The 17,751-nt window shown below is 40.1% G+C and overlaps 2 protein-coding genes across 3 annotated transcripts in view; one reads left to right on the top strand and one right to left on the bottom strand.

The window, feature by feature from the left end:
• The window catches only part of LOC146459718 (ly6/PLAUR domain-containing protein 2-like), a 31,173-nt gene extending 13,571 nt beyond the window's left edge, over window positions 1-17,602 (bottom strand). Inside the window, exons 1-2 of one of the 2 annotated variants that reach the window (XM_085089208.1) lie at window positions 16,712-17,602; window positions 13,938-15,013 (exon numbers count right to left, since the gene is read on the bottom strand). In XM_085089208.1, coding sequence (XP_084945334.1) covers window positions 14,598-15,013; window positions 16,712-16,766 — 471 coding nt within the window. In that variant the 5' untranslated portion in view covers window positions 16,767-17,602 and the 3' untranslated portion in view covers window positions 13,938-14,597. Of the gene's footprint in view, window positions 1-13,937; window positions 15,014-16,711 lie in introns of those variants that run through there. The other variant, XM_085089209.1, reaches the window with a different exon arrangement.
• LOC146459719 (uncharacterized) lies at window positions 1,230-14,345 on the top strand. Its single transcript, XM_085089029.1, has 4 exons — window positions 1,230-2,605; window positions 3,311-8,593; window positions 9,570-9,626; window positions 14,214-14,345. The coding sequence occupies exons 1-4, from the start codon at window positions 2,588-2,590 to the stop codon at window positions 14,343-14,345; spliced, it is 5,490 nt and encodes a 1,829-aa protein (XP_084945155.1). The 5' UTR covers window positions 1,230-2,587.
• Window positions 17,603-17,751: the final 149 nt, after the last annotated feature.

Raw genomic sequence — 17,751 nt, 5'->3', positions numbered from 1 at the left:
ACTGGACTGTTTATATGGCACATTATATATGACCTCTCGTGTTGCATTATTTTCCGCAAGTTTTCACAGATCATGCAAGATTACGTTTAAGGACTCCAGCTGTCACGCCACAATTGCAACGACCACTGTGGCCTCTGTTCGAGTAGTACCCCTCCGAAAAATAAAGTAAAACACACAATAAATTCTGATCAGTTGCCACAATAATAATAATAAAAATAATTTTAAAAAAATAGACGAATCTGGAAGTTATCTCAACTCAAACTGGGTGAGTCCAATTTCTCTTAAACCAGCGTGACCTACAGGGCTTTGAAACCGTGCCTCTGGTATCACGCTCGCGCTTGGAAAATCTGTCCACTATCAAACCAAAATAATTTTTTAGAATCGTTTGATCAGTTTCCAAGCAAACATCAAATACTCTCAAGACTGTTTATCGTGACTTCCAATAGAAATTCGATTGAAATTTCTGACTGCCGGGCATTTAGTGTATTTGAGACCGTGCCCGGCAGTCTGATCTCAAATATTTGCCAAGGGTCAAAAACCCATCGATTTTACAGTATTCACGCGCTTGGATAATTCGTCCACTACAAAACCAAAAATTTTTTTTAAATCGCTTGCTTTTTCCAAGCAAACATCAAATACTCTCACGACTGTTTATCGTGATTTCAATAGACATTCGATTGAAATTTCTGACTGCCGGGCATTTAGTGTATTTGATACGTGCCCGGCAGTCTGATCTCAAATATTTTCTAAGTGTCGAGAACCCAGGATTTCACAGTATGCCCGCGCTTGGAAAATTCGTCCACTACAAAACCAAAATAATTTTTAGAATCGCTTGATATTTCCAAGCAAACATCAAATGCTCTCACTACTGTTTATCGTGTTTTTTAGTAGAAATCCGATGAACATTTCTGACTGCCGGGCATTTAGTCTATTTAAGACCGTGCCCGGCTGCCGGGCATATAGTCACAGCGTTAAAAAAATTGATGAACGGTCTCTTCGTGAGTGACAAATTTAAATTGTGTGTAATGCACATAATTGAACCATCCAGACATAGACTTGTAGATGCAGGAATAGCGTATCGATCATTAAATCATTTGCAATTGCAAATGCTTCAACTTTAACACGTATACTGAGGCTGAGGATTAGAATATGGTTTTTAATAAAACTACGCTGTGACTATATGCCCGGCAGCCGGGCACGGTCTTAGATAGACTAAATGCCCGGCAGTCAGAAATGTTCATCGGATTTCTACTGAAAGTCACGATAAACAGTAGTGAGAGCATTTGATGTTTGCTTGGAAATATCAAGCGATTCTAAAAATTATTTTGGTTTTGTAGTGGACGAATTATCCAAGCGCGGGCATACTATAAAATCGCTGGGTTCTCGACACTTAGAAAATATTTGAGATCGACTGCCGGTCACGGCATCAAATACACTAAATGCCCGGCAGTTAGAAATTTCAATCGAATTTCTATTGAAATCACAATAAACAGTCGTTAGAGTATTTGATGTTTGCTTGGAAATAATAAGCGATTCTAAAAATTATTTTGGTTTTGTAGTGGACGAATTATCCAAGCGCGTGTATACTATAAAATTGCTCAGACTGCCGGGCACGGTCTTAAATAGACTAAATGCCCGGCAGTCAGAAATTTTCAACGGATTTCTACTGAAAGTCACGATAAATAGTGGTGAGAGTACTTGATGTTTGCTTGGAAATATCAAGCGATTCTAAAAATTATTTTGGTTTTGTAGTGGACGAATTATCCAAGTGCGGGCATACTGTGAAATCGCCTGGTTCTCGACACTTAGAAAATATTTGAGATCGACTGCCGGTCACGGCATCAAATACACTAAATGCCCGGCAGTTAGAAATTTCAATCGAATTTCTATTGAAATCACAATAAACAGTCGTTAGAGTATTTGATGTTTGCTTGGAAATATCAAGCGATTCTAAAAATTATTTTGGTTTTGTAGTGGACGAATTTTCCAAGCGCGAGCGTGATACCATCCGGATACCAGAGGCACGGTTTCAAAGCCCTGTAGGTCACGCTGGTTTAAGAGAAATTGGACTCACCCAGTTTGAGTTCAAATAACGTCGAGATTCGTTGTATGGTTGCAAGTGATTTGAAACTACTGTTTTTACTTTCCTTTCCTTTACTTTACTTCTCGGAAAGTACTACCCCAACAGAGGCCGGCAGCGGTCGTGGCAACTGCTCGGGCATTACGTCATGCAGGCTTGTCACGATGCTTCGTAAAAACTGGCGGGAAATAGTACAACACGTGAGGTCAGTTTCATAGACCAGAAGTGTCGGATGCGATACATCAGCGCTGTCGATTACAGAAGTTATGATGAAGAAGAGAGGGTTTTTTAGGGAAGGTAAGTTGTGAGCAAAGGGCCATCTATCAAAATAGTCGATTTTTATCTGTTGTATTTAATTTCGCGCGAATCTTGGTTGTAACTAGTACTGTACATATTTTTGGTTGGAGATCCCGTTCATCACTTAACAGGGCGCCAAAGTACTAGCTGCCCAGAACAAGAATTGCTGGTATAACGTAGTATTTCTCTACTTATATTTCAGCTTTGACAATGGATCCCAAGCTGCAGGTTAGATATTTTTGCTTTCCTGGCCTTGTTTGGCCGAGCAATTTGCCGAGTGTAGCCATGAAATTTACAATGTTATACGATCCCATGTAAAAGACACAGATTTTGCGTTACCTGTAAAGCGATTGTAGTGTAACGCAACATCTTCACGCTACCAAATCAAGAAAAGTTTTTCAAATAAATTGGATATTTTGCAATACAAACCAGGTAAATGCGTCGCCTTGTTTTAATTCGAAGAGTAGATATAAAAGGGGGATTCTGGCTCACTTTGATTTCATGCTGAATTTTAGGGCAAAAACTGAAAAAAATAAAATAAAATAAAAAAGCTTAAAATCAGCATAAATCTCAAAGTCATTCGCAATTGACCTTGGTACAAAAACGAGTCCTTGTTCCTGCTGAATTTAGGAGCAAAAAATCTAGTTTCAAGGTCATTCGCAATTGACCTTGGAAAAACGAAAAAAAAAGTTATTTTTTCCCAAAATAAAATGGATTACACTACTATGACTTCAAAACAATTAAGCTTAATTTGACAAGAACGAAAAATAAAATATTCGAAACATATGAGAAAAAGCATATGTACCAAAATTTATCATTTACGCTAAAGTCATTTAAAAGTGCTATTGCTTTATGACGTTCTTGTCACCGTCGCCGTAATGCCTTCTTAAACTCCCTAATATTACATATTGTGTTCGTTTTTTTTATTTTAAGGATATTGTTGAAAATAATACTTTTGAGAGCACAACGAGGTACGAGGCAGCTTCACTGGAATATCCCAAAATTATCCGGACGACTAGGGTGACGCTCTTGTCAAAACGGCCCGAAACATCTACTGATGTTATAAACTTGAGTAGAATGCCTTCGCAATCCTCATGTCAGGAAATGAAGGACCTTTGCAAAGAAGGGAACTGTGTTGGTGTCTCCTGCGACTTGGGAACATTTACATTGGAGTCAATTGAAGTGTTACTGGACATACATCGTCTCAGGGATGTGAAGAGTGACGTTCTAAAAGAAGAAAAATGGCTGAAAAAAGAAATAAATGTCCCCAGTGCAACCTGCTCATATTCAAAGGAACATCTTTCATCTTATTTCGATAAAATCTTCAATACCCCCAACAATCAAAGCGTCCTAACACACAATCCTTGCATCCTTGCTTCTGATTTGGCAACCATCGCGGGGACTGGTTGGCTTAACTTCGCCATAATCAACGTCATCGCAGAAATGCTACACAAAGAAAGCGAGCACACGGCTGCACTTTTGTTAAATAATGTCATCATGGTGAATCATAATGATCTTGGCGACTACGTCAGGAGCGAAATCAGAAGTTCCATAAAACATGTCATTCTCTTTGCAAATGTTGGAAAATCTAAGTCGGGAGAAGTGTTTATCAGTAGGCCTGGAAATCCAGGATGCCACTGGACACTACTCTACATCGATTTGACCGTTAACAAATGTTACTACTGCGACACCTATTGCTGGGGAATGCCCAAACATTTGAATACAGAAATTGGACCTTTCATGGATGCCATTTACCAAGAAATCGACTTGACGCCTAAGCCTCTTAGTAAAATTATTGAAGCACACGTGGGAGGTATGGGATCATCAACTCACCTTTGCTCAGAAGCATGCCTTAACATTCCGACACAAACGTGTGCTAATGTCTGTGGTGTCGCTGCAGCAGTGCTTGGCGCAATTGCTTGCACCGCTCCCGAGCTTTGGAGAAATGTCTTCCTCAAACGCAATACCGATCTTCCAATAAGCTTGAAGTGGTTGCTGTCTCCGTCGACATATTCGGACTTCTTAAGATGCACCATCATTTCCTGGCTTTTAACAGATTGCATAGATGTTGCTGCTATTGGAATAAACCGCGAGGCAATCCCAAGGCCACGTGAAGATATTGCCCCTTCTCGATGTCGCCGTGTGGCTGATACAGTGATCATTTCTGACGATGAGTGCACTAACGAAGACAAAAATGAGAAGGAGAAAACCGATGCACGCGTAGAATCAAAGTCTGAAGACGCGAAGAATGAGAGGGCGTGTAAAGGACCTGCAACTAACCAGCAACCCACAAAGTGTGAGGTTCTGTCTGGGGAAGGAAAGGGCCGTAAAAAAATCAAAACTAGAAGAACCAGGCCCGGAGCAAGAAAGAATCGTGAACAAATTCAGACGGAACGATTTACGGCTGGAGGAGAAAGGAATCCTCAAGGAACATCGATGAATATTGGCTATGACAAGAAAGTCCAGGTTAAGGGAGAAAAAAACCGAAAGGAAACTAAGATCAAAACAAGAAATCTTAAAATAGACAGAATGGGGAAGGGTGAAAGAATTTTGTTCTCTCGAGACAAGATCGAACATGCAACAGGGGACGAGGACACGGGCTCATTCCCAGAAACGATCTCTACAACGACTGAAGATGAAGACAATCGTTCTTTACCAAGAAACATCCACAGAATGTCGGAGCCTCAGGCTGAAGGAAGTATCACGAAGGATGAAGATGATGACCCCTTCCCAGGAAAAGGCGATCATATGTCGGAGAACGAGAGAAATGTATCCCCCCGTGACAAGTTCGATAGTATGGGGAAGAAAGAAGACAATGGTCCCTTTCTAGGAAAGAACGACGGTATGTCGGAGGCTCGCGATTGCCCCTTCCCAGAGAAGAAAGATGGTATGTCGAAAGATGACGATTGCCCCCTCCCAGGAAAGAACGATGGTTTGTCGGAAGATGACGATTGCCCCCTCACAGGAAAGAACGATGGTTTGTCGGATGACGGTGGCCCCTTCCCAGAGAAGAAGGATGGTATGTCGGATGATGACGATGGCCCCTTCCTAGGAAAAAACGATGGTATGTCGGAGAATGACGATGGCCAATTCCTAGGAAAGAACGATGGTATGTCGGAGGATGACGATGATCCCTTTCTAGGAAAGAACGATGGTATGTCGGAAGATGACGATTGCCCCCTCCCAGGAAAGAACGATGGTTTGTCGGATGACGGTGGCCCCTTCCCAGGGAAGAAGGATGGTATGTCGGATGATGACGATGGCCCCTTCCTAGGAAAGAACGATGGTATGTCGGAGAATGACGGTGGCCCCTTCCCAGGGAAGAAGGATGGTATGTGGGATGATGACGATGGCCCCTTCCTAGGAAAGAACGATGGTATGTCGGAGGATGACAATGGCCCCTTCAGAGGCAAGAGTGAAAGTATGCTGGAGGATGATAACAATGGAACCTCCCTTGGGAAGAGCGAGAGTACATGGAAAGACGGAGGCAATGGACCCTCCTCAGGAAAGATTGAAAGAACCGACGACAACGAAGAGCAACGGATATTTTATGTAGGACAGAAAATCTCCGACTTAGATGAGCTTGAAAAGCTGAAAGCAGAGTACGAAGAGCACTATTTCTGTGAACTATGGAAAAGGGATGTACGCTCTTTACAAGCTGCTGCAAAGCGTGTTCCTAAACGGGTTGAAATTGCTAAACCATCTTTAAAATATTATTCTCTTAAGCTAGTTTGCAAGTTTGGCGGGAAAGCAAGGAATCGTGCGCAAAGAATAAGAAACACAAAAACATTTCGACAAGAATGCCCTTTTGAGGTGTACCTTCTTCTGTCGCCAGACGGAAAATACCTCGAAGTTATCAGAGTCAAAGAGGTTCACAACCACATCGTCAACAAGACCATCTATGACCACCTACCGAGGCAAAGAGCATCTCGTGTTAAACAGAGTGTTGAGAACATCCAGGAGGCAATCAAACTGCAAGCTAATCCAAAACTTCTGCAGCAGAAAGTGGAGGAAACCACTGGGCGAAAGGTTACATTAAAGGATATCGCAAATGTAAAGCAGCGATCTAAACATCATATGAACAAGAATAATATAGAGGACGTTATTTATCATCTCAAAAGTCAACCAGGCTCAACCACTGAGATTATAATTGACGAGGAAAGCAATTTTAAAGGTATATTCTTCCAGGATAAATATATGCAGAATTTGTTCGAGAAATTCCCAGAAATGATCCTAGTTGATGCGACCTACAAACTGTTGGACTTGAGAATGCCTGTGTATTTACTGATGTGTATTGACGGAGATGGCCTTAGCGAGATCGTTGGCATGTTTATTTTAGCCGAAGAAACAAAAGATGTTATTCAAGAAACAGTGGAGATTTTCAAAAAGAACAATCCTTCTTGGTCTCAAACGAAAGTCATTATGTCTGACAAAGACTTCACTGAACGCGATGCTTTTACAAATTGCTTTCCTGGTGCCTCTTTAAACATATGCCTGTACCACACTCTAAGGTCTTTTAGGAGGGAAGTAACTTGCGAGAAGATGGGGATAACATCAGCAGAAAGACTGCGTGCTTTGGAAATCCTGTCGCGGATGGCCCACTCAAAAACATCCACCGAATACGACCAAGCACTCGATGAGCTCAAAACCTCCAAAATGAAAAGTGTCTCTGAGTATGTTCTTCAAAATTGGGATCCCATAAAAGAGCAATGGGTAGCTTGCTTTAAAGACAAAACCTTAAACCTGGGTGAAACAACAAACAATAGGCTGGAGTCAACCTTCAGCAAAATCAAAAGTGTTTGCTCTCGGTACGCAAGTTTGATGCAGTTTTTTTCCGAGTTTTTCTGTGTGCTCAAAAGCTTGAGAGAGCAAAGAAACCATCATTATTTGATGGCAATAACTCGTAAGAAAACTGACTTTGGAAGCCTTGATAAGGACCTGCAACTTTTTTGTGACTGCTTAACCCCTTACGCTTTCAAGTTTGTTAAAGACCAACTGCAGGCTTCAAGTCATGTAAACGTACTCAACCAGCAAGACGACAACGAGTTTACTCTCTCAGCGGCTAAAAACGTTCAGGAACCGCACAAGGCGACACCATCATCCTGCGATTGTTCCTTTTTCACCAGCATGGGCCTACCATGCAAACACATCTTCAAGGTTCGACACGTACTCAACATTCAGGCCTTTTCCAAAACCCTAGTACACGAGCGATGGACTATGGACTATTACCAAGGCGTAGAGCGTTTTCCGTCGACGATTTTAGACCACCACGAGCAGAAGGATTGTCCATCAAGTACCGAGGACGAGACCTCTGGGTCCTATCGCGTAACAGCCTTGCCAAACCAAGAGAGCCAGATATTCAAGACCTTATCGCAAGCCCAGAAGTTCAGAAAGGGGCTACAGATCGCCCAGACTATGGCTTCCCTCCTAAGCGAAGGTGGAATGGCAACATTTCGTGCCAGATATGATGTGTTGCAATCCATTGTCAAAAGCTGGCAACTTGGTCACGAGGTTATTGTTGGTGAGGTAGGCAGTCATGGAAAATCAGCTCCAAGTGAAGGTGAGGCTATGGTTGATGAATGCCCAGATACAAACATCGAAATTAGCAAAAAGGTAAAGGTGGGGGAAAAGATGGAAAATGCCGAGAGCGGGCAACCTCAGTTCGACCATCTTCAAGAGCCGGAAGAAGGAAAACAGCCGTGGACCAACAAAACAGATGAAAAAAATGAAGAAAACAATTGTGATAAACTGCAAGAAAAGAAGAAAACAAATGAAAAAAACCAAGAAAAAAATGGTGAGAAACTACAGGACGGTCGGACACTTCTTACTAACATTAAAATGCCACCGAAGATGCTAAAACGAGGTCGACCTAAAGGCGCAGAAGTTACCGTGATAGGTCTTCCAAAGAAAAGGAAAACTAAAGAAAAGAATGAGAATATAAAACCCTTTCACAAATTAACTCCAGTGGAGAAAGAAATCACCATGCTCAGATTCTTGACAAATGATTTGGCTGCTGCCGAGGCTTCTTTGGGTAAGAGAACCCTGCTTAGCGATGACCTAAGCAGCCTGCACGAAATTTCCGACGCAATCCAAGACAAAGAAAATCTTGATGTTTATCGTGTGCAAAAATACTTCAGCAAAGAAGCGTGGCTGGAGGTTCTAACTTTGATTAAGAAGAAGGAGGAGATGAGATGGTGCTGTGCTGTTTGTAGAAAGGTGATAAACGATGATTGCGAAGATAGTATTGCCTGTGACAGGTGCCTATTGTGGTATCACTTTAACTGCACTTCAGTGACAAAGAGACCAAAAAATCGTGACTGGTTTTGCAAATCCTGCAAACTGAAGCTTAAATAGTTCTGTGAGCAGTTATAATGAAAGGCACAAGCGTTTTCCTAGGCATCGTTTCAACATTATCAGTGCAAGCAAAGTTGTTGAGAATGGCGTTGATGTGTAGCTGGGCAGGGCAATGAAGGATGATAGCAAGGCAGACGAATAAGAATGACGATCTACACAATTTGAGCCTGTTTACCTAAAACAAAAACCAATACAGAAATTGTAATGGCATGTTTTAATTTGATTCATATATTGTCTGTTTTTGGCGTAACGATAAATGTAAGACAAATCAATTACGAATGACGATGGAGCCATGAAATCTTGAACTGTCTACTTAACTGCCAGTACAATAATTGTAATCGCATGTTTTAATTTTATTTTTATTGTACATTTTTTTTGCTTAACGATGAATGTATAGCAAATTAATACGCATGACGATGGAGCTATGAACTCTTGAACAGTTTACTTTACTGATAATATAATAATTGAAATCGCAAGTTTTTATTTGATCTTTTTTATATTTAACAATTAGATTATTCGCTCTCGATTTTCGTCGCGTGATAGCTGATGAGGGCGCAGCCCGAATCAGCTATCACGCATAGAAATCGAGAGCGAATAATCTAATTGTTTTAGTATAAATCTATTAGTCGTTCAAAACTTAACAAGTATATTACCGAAATCCTCCTCACAGACACTTCGAAAACGCGAAGAAGCGGGCTGAATTTTGTTGATAACCGCTACTCACCATCTATCACAGAATAGATAGCGGGTAGCGTAGCAAATCAGAGAACGGCATTCGTAATAGAGCGCTAGTAGATTTATACTAATGTCATTTAGTTTAGTGGTTTGTTCCTTAAAGATAGTTAATCTCCCAACCCTGTCTCCAGGAAGAGGAGAGAACCCAGAATTGAAGTTGGTAAATCTTCCAGAGCAAGTGGTAAAACACTCAAGGCGAAAGTGGGTAATTTGAAGTAGAATGAAAGAAGAATTAAATCTTTTGAGTTCTAACGGTATTTAAACGAGCTATCATGTTTATATTTTGCATGTGACTGTAATTTTTGGCCGCTGGGTATTTTGGAATTTAAATTACGTGTAACTTTAAATTTTGTATTTTTATCAAAAGTAAATATTACATTAAAGTAGTCCTATTCAGGGAATTAAGTTTCTGGTATTCGATATACATTCCTCGGAAAAATCGAAAACCGAGAAATCCTCGCACTGGACTGTTTATATGGCACATTATATATGACCTCTCGTGTTGCATTATTTTCCGCAAGTTTTCACAGATCATGCAAGATTACGTTTAAGGACTCCAGCTGTCACGCCACAATTGCAACGACCACTGTGGCCTCTGTTCGAGTAGTACCCCTCCGAAAAATAAAGTAAAACACACAATAAATTCTGATCAGTTGCCACAATAATAATAATAAAAATAATTTTAAAAAAATAGACGAATCTGGAAGTTATCTCAACTCAAACTGGGTGAGTCCAATTTCTCTTAAACCAGCGTGACCTACAGGGCTTTGAAACCGTGCCTCTGGTATCACGCTCGCGCTTGGAAAATCTGTCCACTATCAAACCAAAATAATTTTTTAGAATCGTTTGATCAGTTTCCAAGCAAACATCAAATACTCTCAAGACTGTTTATCGTGACTTCCAATAGAAATTCGATTGAAATTTCTGACTGCCGGGCATTTAGTGTATTTGAGACCGTGCCCGGCAGTCTGATCTCAAATATTTGCCAAGGGTCAAAAACCCATCGATTTTACAGTATTCACGCGCTTGGATAATTCGTCCACTACAAAACCAAAAATTTTTTTTAAATCGCTTGCTTTTTCCAAGCAAACATCAAATACTCTCACGACTGTTTATCGTGATTTCAATAGACATTCGATTGAAATTTCTGACTGCCGGGCATTTAGTGTATTTGATACGTGCCCGGCAGTCTGATCTCAAATATTTTCTAAGTGTCGAGAACCCAGGATTTCACAGTATGCCCGCGCTTGGAAAATTCGTCCACTACAAAACCAAAATAATTTTTAGAATCGCTTGATATTTCCAAGCAAACATCAAATGCTCTCACTACTGTTTATCGTGTTTTTTAGTAGAAATCCGATGAACATTTCTGACTGCCGGGCATTTAGTCTATTTAAGACCGTGCCCGGCTGCCGGGCATATAGTCACAGCGTTTTTTTAAATATATTTTCAGAAGAAGAGAAATAAAGTATTTTCAACAAAGAATGCAGTTCATAAAAATATTAAAAAGCGTTGTTTTGATATGTCGGAAAAACCCCAGACGATCGGGGATTTCACTGAGTTTCCCGACTGTCCCAGACTTTCACGACTAATGAAAACTGGAAATCGGGAGTGTTTCTATTTTCACGAAACATCTAAGATCTCCGCGATGGTTGGCGATCATTCCCGACATATGAAATCAAATTTGTACTGTCGGGGACGTCGGCGACAGTTTTAGCTCGTTACCAATCCTCTAAATTGCTTCGCTCCAGTTCCCCACTCCCCCCCCCCCCCCCCCTTGGACAAATAAAAATGGCGTCTGTGACCGATGAATACCTCAAATCTGGGAGAGACGTCTGGCGATTTCCTGATATCTCGGCAAAATCGATCTGGGACGGTCGGGAAAAACAGTGACAGAAATCACTGGCCTGATTACTTGTTGCTCTTTTTCTTTATTTGAATTAACTATAAAAAGGTATTTGTGGCTAACTCGAAGACCTTGCAACATTGACTGACGACAAGTGAATTGCAAATAAAAATATGACATCGTTTTCAGTCAGGTTTTTGATACCTTACTATCGCGTTCGCCATTCCGATCTTAGGCCCAGTTCAGACCCCGAACTTTTCATGAGCCGAACTTAACTCAAATTAAGGTCGGCCCAAATCGCGAAAATCCCGCCTTTTGATTCAGACGCCGCACTTAATTAGCCGAACTTAATTTACTTGAAGCAAAACAGCATTTATTTATTAAAACATCCTCTCTATGAGAGACAGCATCTAAAATACGTTATAGTAATTTATGCATTAGGTTCGGCTCATGAAAAGTTCGACGTCTGAATCAAAGCCGATCCCAAACCGAAACTCCCGGCTGACCCAGTCGGGAAGAACGGCTGAGCCGTTCCAAATTGAAGCAGCCTTTCTCAACTGATTCAGACGCCGAACTTTTCATGTACTTAATTCAAGGTATTAGGTTCGGCTCATAAAAAGTTTGGCGTTTAAACTGGGAGGAAAAGGCAGAAATGCCCACGTGACTATATTTATCCAACATTACATTGGTAAAATTGAGGAGTTTGGCGTCAGATTGTCTTGGTTTCTAAACTTCAACCTTAAGACAACACCACCGGAATACCCAACAAAAGTCATTTTCCCTACGATTTTACGCCGGCACTATTACGCCTTGGTGGATACGTGCGATGTATTGACCACAAAAAACACTCTGTATACACTTTAACTTTTCCCCAAAAATTTCTCTCCCAGTACACGGGACTAAAACATAGTATTAATCCGTCGTGTACCTTAACTTTACCTTGGCACAATAATGCTTCTGCGCATGCTTATTCCCCCCTTGAGGTCACGGAAAAGAAAACGATTTTTTTTCAAAAGGAAGCATGTGACAGAAGACAAACTGACTGGTGTTTTGACTATGGTTACGCCCGAGTCTTGAAGCGTTTCTTTGACGGGAGGGGTGGGGTGAAAAGAGTGGTTGAAATAAAACATAAGCACGCAATGCGTACATAGCCGATCGTGACCTCTAACAAATTGACAATGATAAATAGTCTACTGAAGTATCACTTCACTGTTCTCAATCCAAATACCGAAACATCAACGTTCTTGTGCCTTGTCAGTAGGAAACTGGTTTCGAGAAGTAGCAGCAACTTTATGGGGAGGCTTCACACGAAAGCAGTACCTGGAGGTATATAAAAGGGAAACGATTTCAGAAGCTGAAGTTTTGAAGAGTGCGGGGAAGCTACCCTTTAAGTTTTTCTTAGGGCCTTTCAAAATATCTGGAATAGATAAACCGTAAAACCGTTCAGTGTGTGTCTACTCTAGGTATATGTGAAAGAGGAACCACATGCACTGCAGTACAGCCGGTTTCACAGTAGTACGAAGACCTCTCTAGGTCAAACTGTAGAGTTTCATTGATTAAAAAGAGATCAAGCACTAATTTATTGCTCCTTTGACAGTTAAGAGCGCTCAAAGCTTGAGACGTCTTTCTAACTGTATCTTTAATGGTATCTCACCGCTAAGATATGTTTCAAAACAATGGCTACTTTCTATATACACTCTGCAAGTTGACTTTGTCTATCACGAGTAACTTCGTCTACGAACTGTAAGTTGTAAATTTCTAATCAACGATGATTGTTCTAATACGCAACAATACGAAAAGAAATTCAAAGTTTCCTTTTAGCCTAGTGATTGATGCTGATTGTTAAACAATAAAAATACGAACAATGTAGAAACTTACACTTGTATTATATTATCATTGCATGGTTTTCGTGGGTTTATAATTGTTCGGTCTGGGAAGTTATACAATATATAAATGCTTTATTTACGGAATATTCAAATCAAAGGGATAAAAATATTAAAAAGGTTCAATGATTAGTCCTTCTATTTATCTTTTAGTGTAATGCTGATCTAGTTCTGATTAAATGTTGTCTTCTCCTGGTATAAATTTGGTATAAGCAGGTGTTCTGTTTTCGACTGCTTCTCAGGAAATAGATCATCCTGTCAAATATGTTTCAAATTGTTTTTTCCTCAATAACAATACACTGTTTACATAAGGTCAAACTGTAATTCATCGTATCTGACCTTAAGTTAACCCTTTGCCGGCATTTGCCTGGAAATGGCCATCCTTCTTGTCATAATCGTTTTTACTGAAGATATTCAGTGTTTCTTACCGAATTTATACCAGCCGATATCTAGTTTTCACTGTACTTATCTGAGCACTAACAATCTTTAGATCTTTTCATTTGAAGGTGACTATCAATGTCAATACTTTTTGTTCCGTAGCCACGTACTGTATTTTTAATAAGGTAACTGAAAGTTGTAAACACGTACACTCTACTTTATGGAAATAGGCTTGGACTTGTAGTACCGCCTTTCTTCTCGGAAAGTTGTTGTTTTGCAACAACAACGCTGGACACTGCTTGAAACTTCATCCTGGTATATTACAAACTCATCATTGTTAATGTGTAATTTTTATCGATACAAATGTTCATTGTAATTTTTATATTTCTCCCGTTGCTTTATTTTGGTTGGAAGTTTCGAAGAACGTAACGAAAACCTTGAAAGAACGGTACATTTTCATCAATAAATAAAGGGAAGGTACCCGTAACAAATTCCAACACTAACCAATCATAGGAACGCTTACGTTAGCCTACATTAGTAGTTGACGATACTCAGATACTTTCAAAGAGTTTGAATTCTCATTGACAGACGTGGTCTTGTAAGAAGTTAACAAAAACTTGTTTTGTAATTTTTCCCCCAGAGATTATCATTAGATAAGGAGAAGGGTGGTGGAGGTATTAATGATGGAAGTGGAACTATAACCTTGAGCACTGGTTTAGGAGATAACATCAATCTAAACTTCATGGCTGATTCCAGCAAATTCCAACACTAACCAATCATAGGAACACTTACGTTAGCCTACATTAGTAGTTGACGAGAGTTTGACAGTACGTTGTCAATCATAATCCGACCAACATAAAAGCAACGCGAGAAGTTTTTTTCACTAGAGAATGTTGTAGTTGAGTTGAAGAGTAAACGTGTTAAATACAAGCAACCATTGAACAACAGTTGTGTGTCTACTGAATTCCACTCTCTGGCTTAGCTGAGCTGATTTCCCCTTGTTAGACGAAAACAGATCTAGTGTTCATGCCATGATAACTTTATACACCAGGAAACAAATAAGAAAGGACCCAAACATGTACAGGTCGCTGATCAATGGAATCCTGGATGATCCTGAAGGTGTTCCTGGAGCCGTACTCTTTGTTGGCCCCCCTCCATTGTTACAGAGATCTCCCCCACAGCAAGATTTACATATAACTGTTCCTGCAAAGTCGGGTAGCGAACAGCCGACGTCTGAACAGAAATTATTGGTAGCACATTGTCGTGTAAAGAAGGACACAGCGCCGTTCCCAAGAATTGTTTTAGAGATGACGCACTTAGTCTCATCAGAACTACAGGCGACGTTCGCGTTATTACCCAGTGCAGAAGAGTTTAATGAGCAGTATTGGAGAGCGTCAGTATTATCTTCACGGCTGCAACTGTAACACTGCAGACCAGAAACTGAAAATAAAAAGAAGACATAACTTCTTTGATGGAATTTCTTGTTGTTTTCAACAGTTACAGTAAAATTTATGGAACGGCATTCGGACTGATATTAAAAGACCGACGATGTGATGCCCGCTACAACGAATACAATCCTCAGTCCAAACTTATATAAACGGTAAAAATATTTCATGTGATTACTATGATGACGAACAAATGCTATCACGCAACTTACTTGGGACTTCACCACAATGCAACAATTGAACCGTATGAGAACTAATTAATTCTATTAATTATAGATTCCACGTCACATTCGGGCGAGTTTACTCGTAGCACGAGTCAAGCTCGCGCCCCAGTCAAGTTCGAGTCACGTGCCAAGTTCGAGTCAGGGTCCAACTTTTAGTTTTTTCTCTGTTTTCTTCCTATGACTTCTGGTTTTTATTCTCTTTTATATAATGATGTGCTAGTGGTAAATGGAAAATTAACTTTCAGGTTTGCAACATTTTTTGTTCTCGATCGCTAGCCACCATTATCGTCGTGACTCGCTTCTATTGTGGAAAGATATACGATATCCATTAGTGTTCATAAATTTACTAGGAAGCTAGGAAGGTTAGGAACTAGCATCTTGTTGCGTCCACGGGACACCCAGGATAACATAGAATAGAATCTTTACCCTTCGCGGGCTAAACAAAATGATGTAGACGACCACGGGATTTTTTTCAACACGTGGGTTTCACAAGGCATAATGACTGAAGCTTTAGTCACCAACAAAATTGGAAAAACTCATTTAGGGAAATTATAGATGGCGAAAATTTGCTACCAACAATGAATTCTCGCGATTGCGTTGACAATAATATCTCGTTCATGTTTAATGCTTCGAACATAATTTAGAACATCATTAAGAAAGCAAGAACCATGATCACAATCACAGCCTTTGATCAAGATAAACACGAAGAAAAAGGAAAAAAAGGAAAAATAAGACAGAAAAAATGGAACCTGACTCAAACTTGATTCGTACAACGAACTCCGGAAGCTATAGATCTACGTCCTTTGCAAATGTAGCTTGGTGAACTTTCTATACCTATATGCTGTTTCTGATAATTCTTCTGTCTTCCGCCAGCTAATTTAAAACTACAACGGAATATCGATTTTTTCAACTTCCTAGAAAAACTGAATTTGGCTCGAAACTGAAAATGCTGACCGAAGCAAATCCAAGGGAAATAAATATGGCTAGAAGAATCGGAAGTCTCGGAATATCGAAGGTTCGAATAATCGAAATTCCACTGTATTTTCAAATTGTATATTCCAATGTGCCAGACTTAGAAAATCCTTAGAAAAGATTTATTAAGTAGTTTCTAAAATGATATTTCCAGTAAAACGCGCTTTTCGGAGCCGACAGATGCCATTGTTTACATAGAGAAACAAAACTTTTTATCGCCACTACTTAAAAAACATGACGAAGAAAAGGAATTTTTCCGACTTTGACCGAAATCCTTTTACGTAAATGAAACGATGAACTGAAGAAGCAGGAAGGTCAAGATGAAACGTGCTTTCTTTTTTCAAATATTTCAAACAGGTGAAGCCACAGAACGCCGCTTAACTTGTTTTCAGTCGGTTTACCTCAATTCGCCTCGATCTTCAGTATTTGAAAATCGATTCCAATTTACTGGTTATGAAAAATCACGCTATAATTGTATAAAGTAAGGAGGACAATACCTGTGGCCAAACATGAAGCAAATATCAGCAGACTGGCTAGTGGTGGTGCAGTCATGGTCGTGGAAAGTTGTTTCTAGGTGCTTAAATTCGATTGAAATACAGTGCCCCTGACAAACTTAAGCGAAAAACAATCCAGTTAAATTTAATCGCAAGTTTAAATGGCATCTAGTCACTGTCTATTTATATCTTTTTTACAGTGCATCACTGGGCTGGATGCCAGCCGGTAGCCAATAGAATTCTTACCAACCAAACTCATGACACTCCACCTTCCTATCGCATTTCACTCCACAACCTCGTTCCCAGGGTCCTCTCCAATAGCCGACTTTGAAAATAAGTGATGGCTTGGGTCGAGAGTAACTACCCAAGTGATTGTGGGATTGTAGTCCGCTCAGATGCGGTTTGTGCCTCGAAAATCCATCCCAGCCGCGATTTTTTTCACGCACAGTTAAAGCCAAAAATCCCCAGGCACTAAGCTGGAAATAAGGATTTTCTGCTTCCGTTTCCACGATCACTCCTTATCTTCATAAAGAAGAACAAGAAGAAGAACCTTTATTGATTTATGCCGCTCAGGGTAGCCCCTTCAGATGGAAAAAGCTTTATGTTATCAATGGTAGCCCTGAAAACAACAATGTACTTAAACTATAGCATACGTATTACATTACACTAATACTGATAGTAATATAGATAGAAAACTATGTACAAATAAAAGATTTAGAAGCAAATAAATACAAAATACCATCAAGATAGTTCGTTAAAAAGAGTGCAACCGTAGTAATAGAAAGATCGTTTTGCGATCTCAGTCCTCACAGCAGGCGGACGTAAAATGTTGCTTTCTTTAGCGGCGCGCACATGGATTGTATTGCTACGTTTAAAAGTTTCAAGACCTTGTGATTTTGAAAATGGACGCAGAATGCATGACGCAAAACGCATGAATCTGAACAAAACTTTAACATTGCCCCAAATTTTTTTTCCCAGTCGCCGGAAACATAGTAGTATTCGGTCGTGTACCTTACTCGTACAATGGCACAATGACACTCGTA

Source organism: Pavona decussata, unplaced genomic scaffold (genome assembly GCF_977016875.1).
Source record: "Pavona decussata unplaced genomic scaffold, jaPavDecu1.1 SCAFFOLD_217, whole genome shotgun sequence".
Classification (NCBI taxonomy): Eukaryota; Metazoa; Cnidaria; class Anthozoa; order Scleractinia; family Agariciidae; genus Pavona; species Pavona decussata.
Note: the sequence above shows the minus strand (reverse complement) of the source record. Positions and strands in the feature narration are given on the sequence as shown.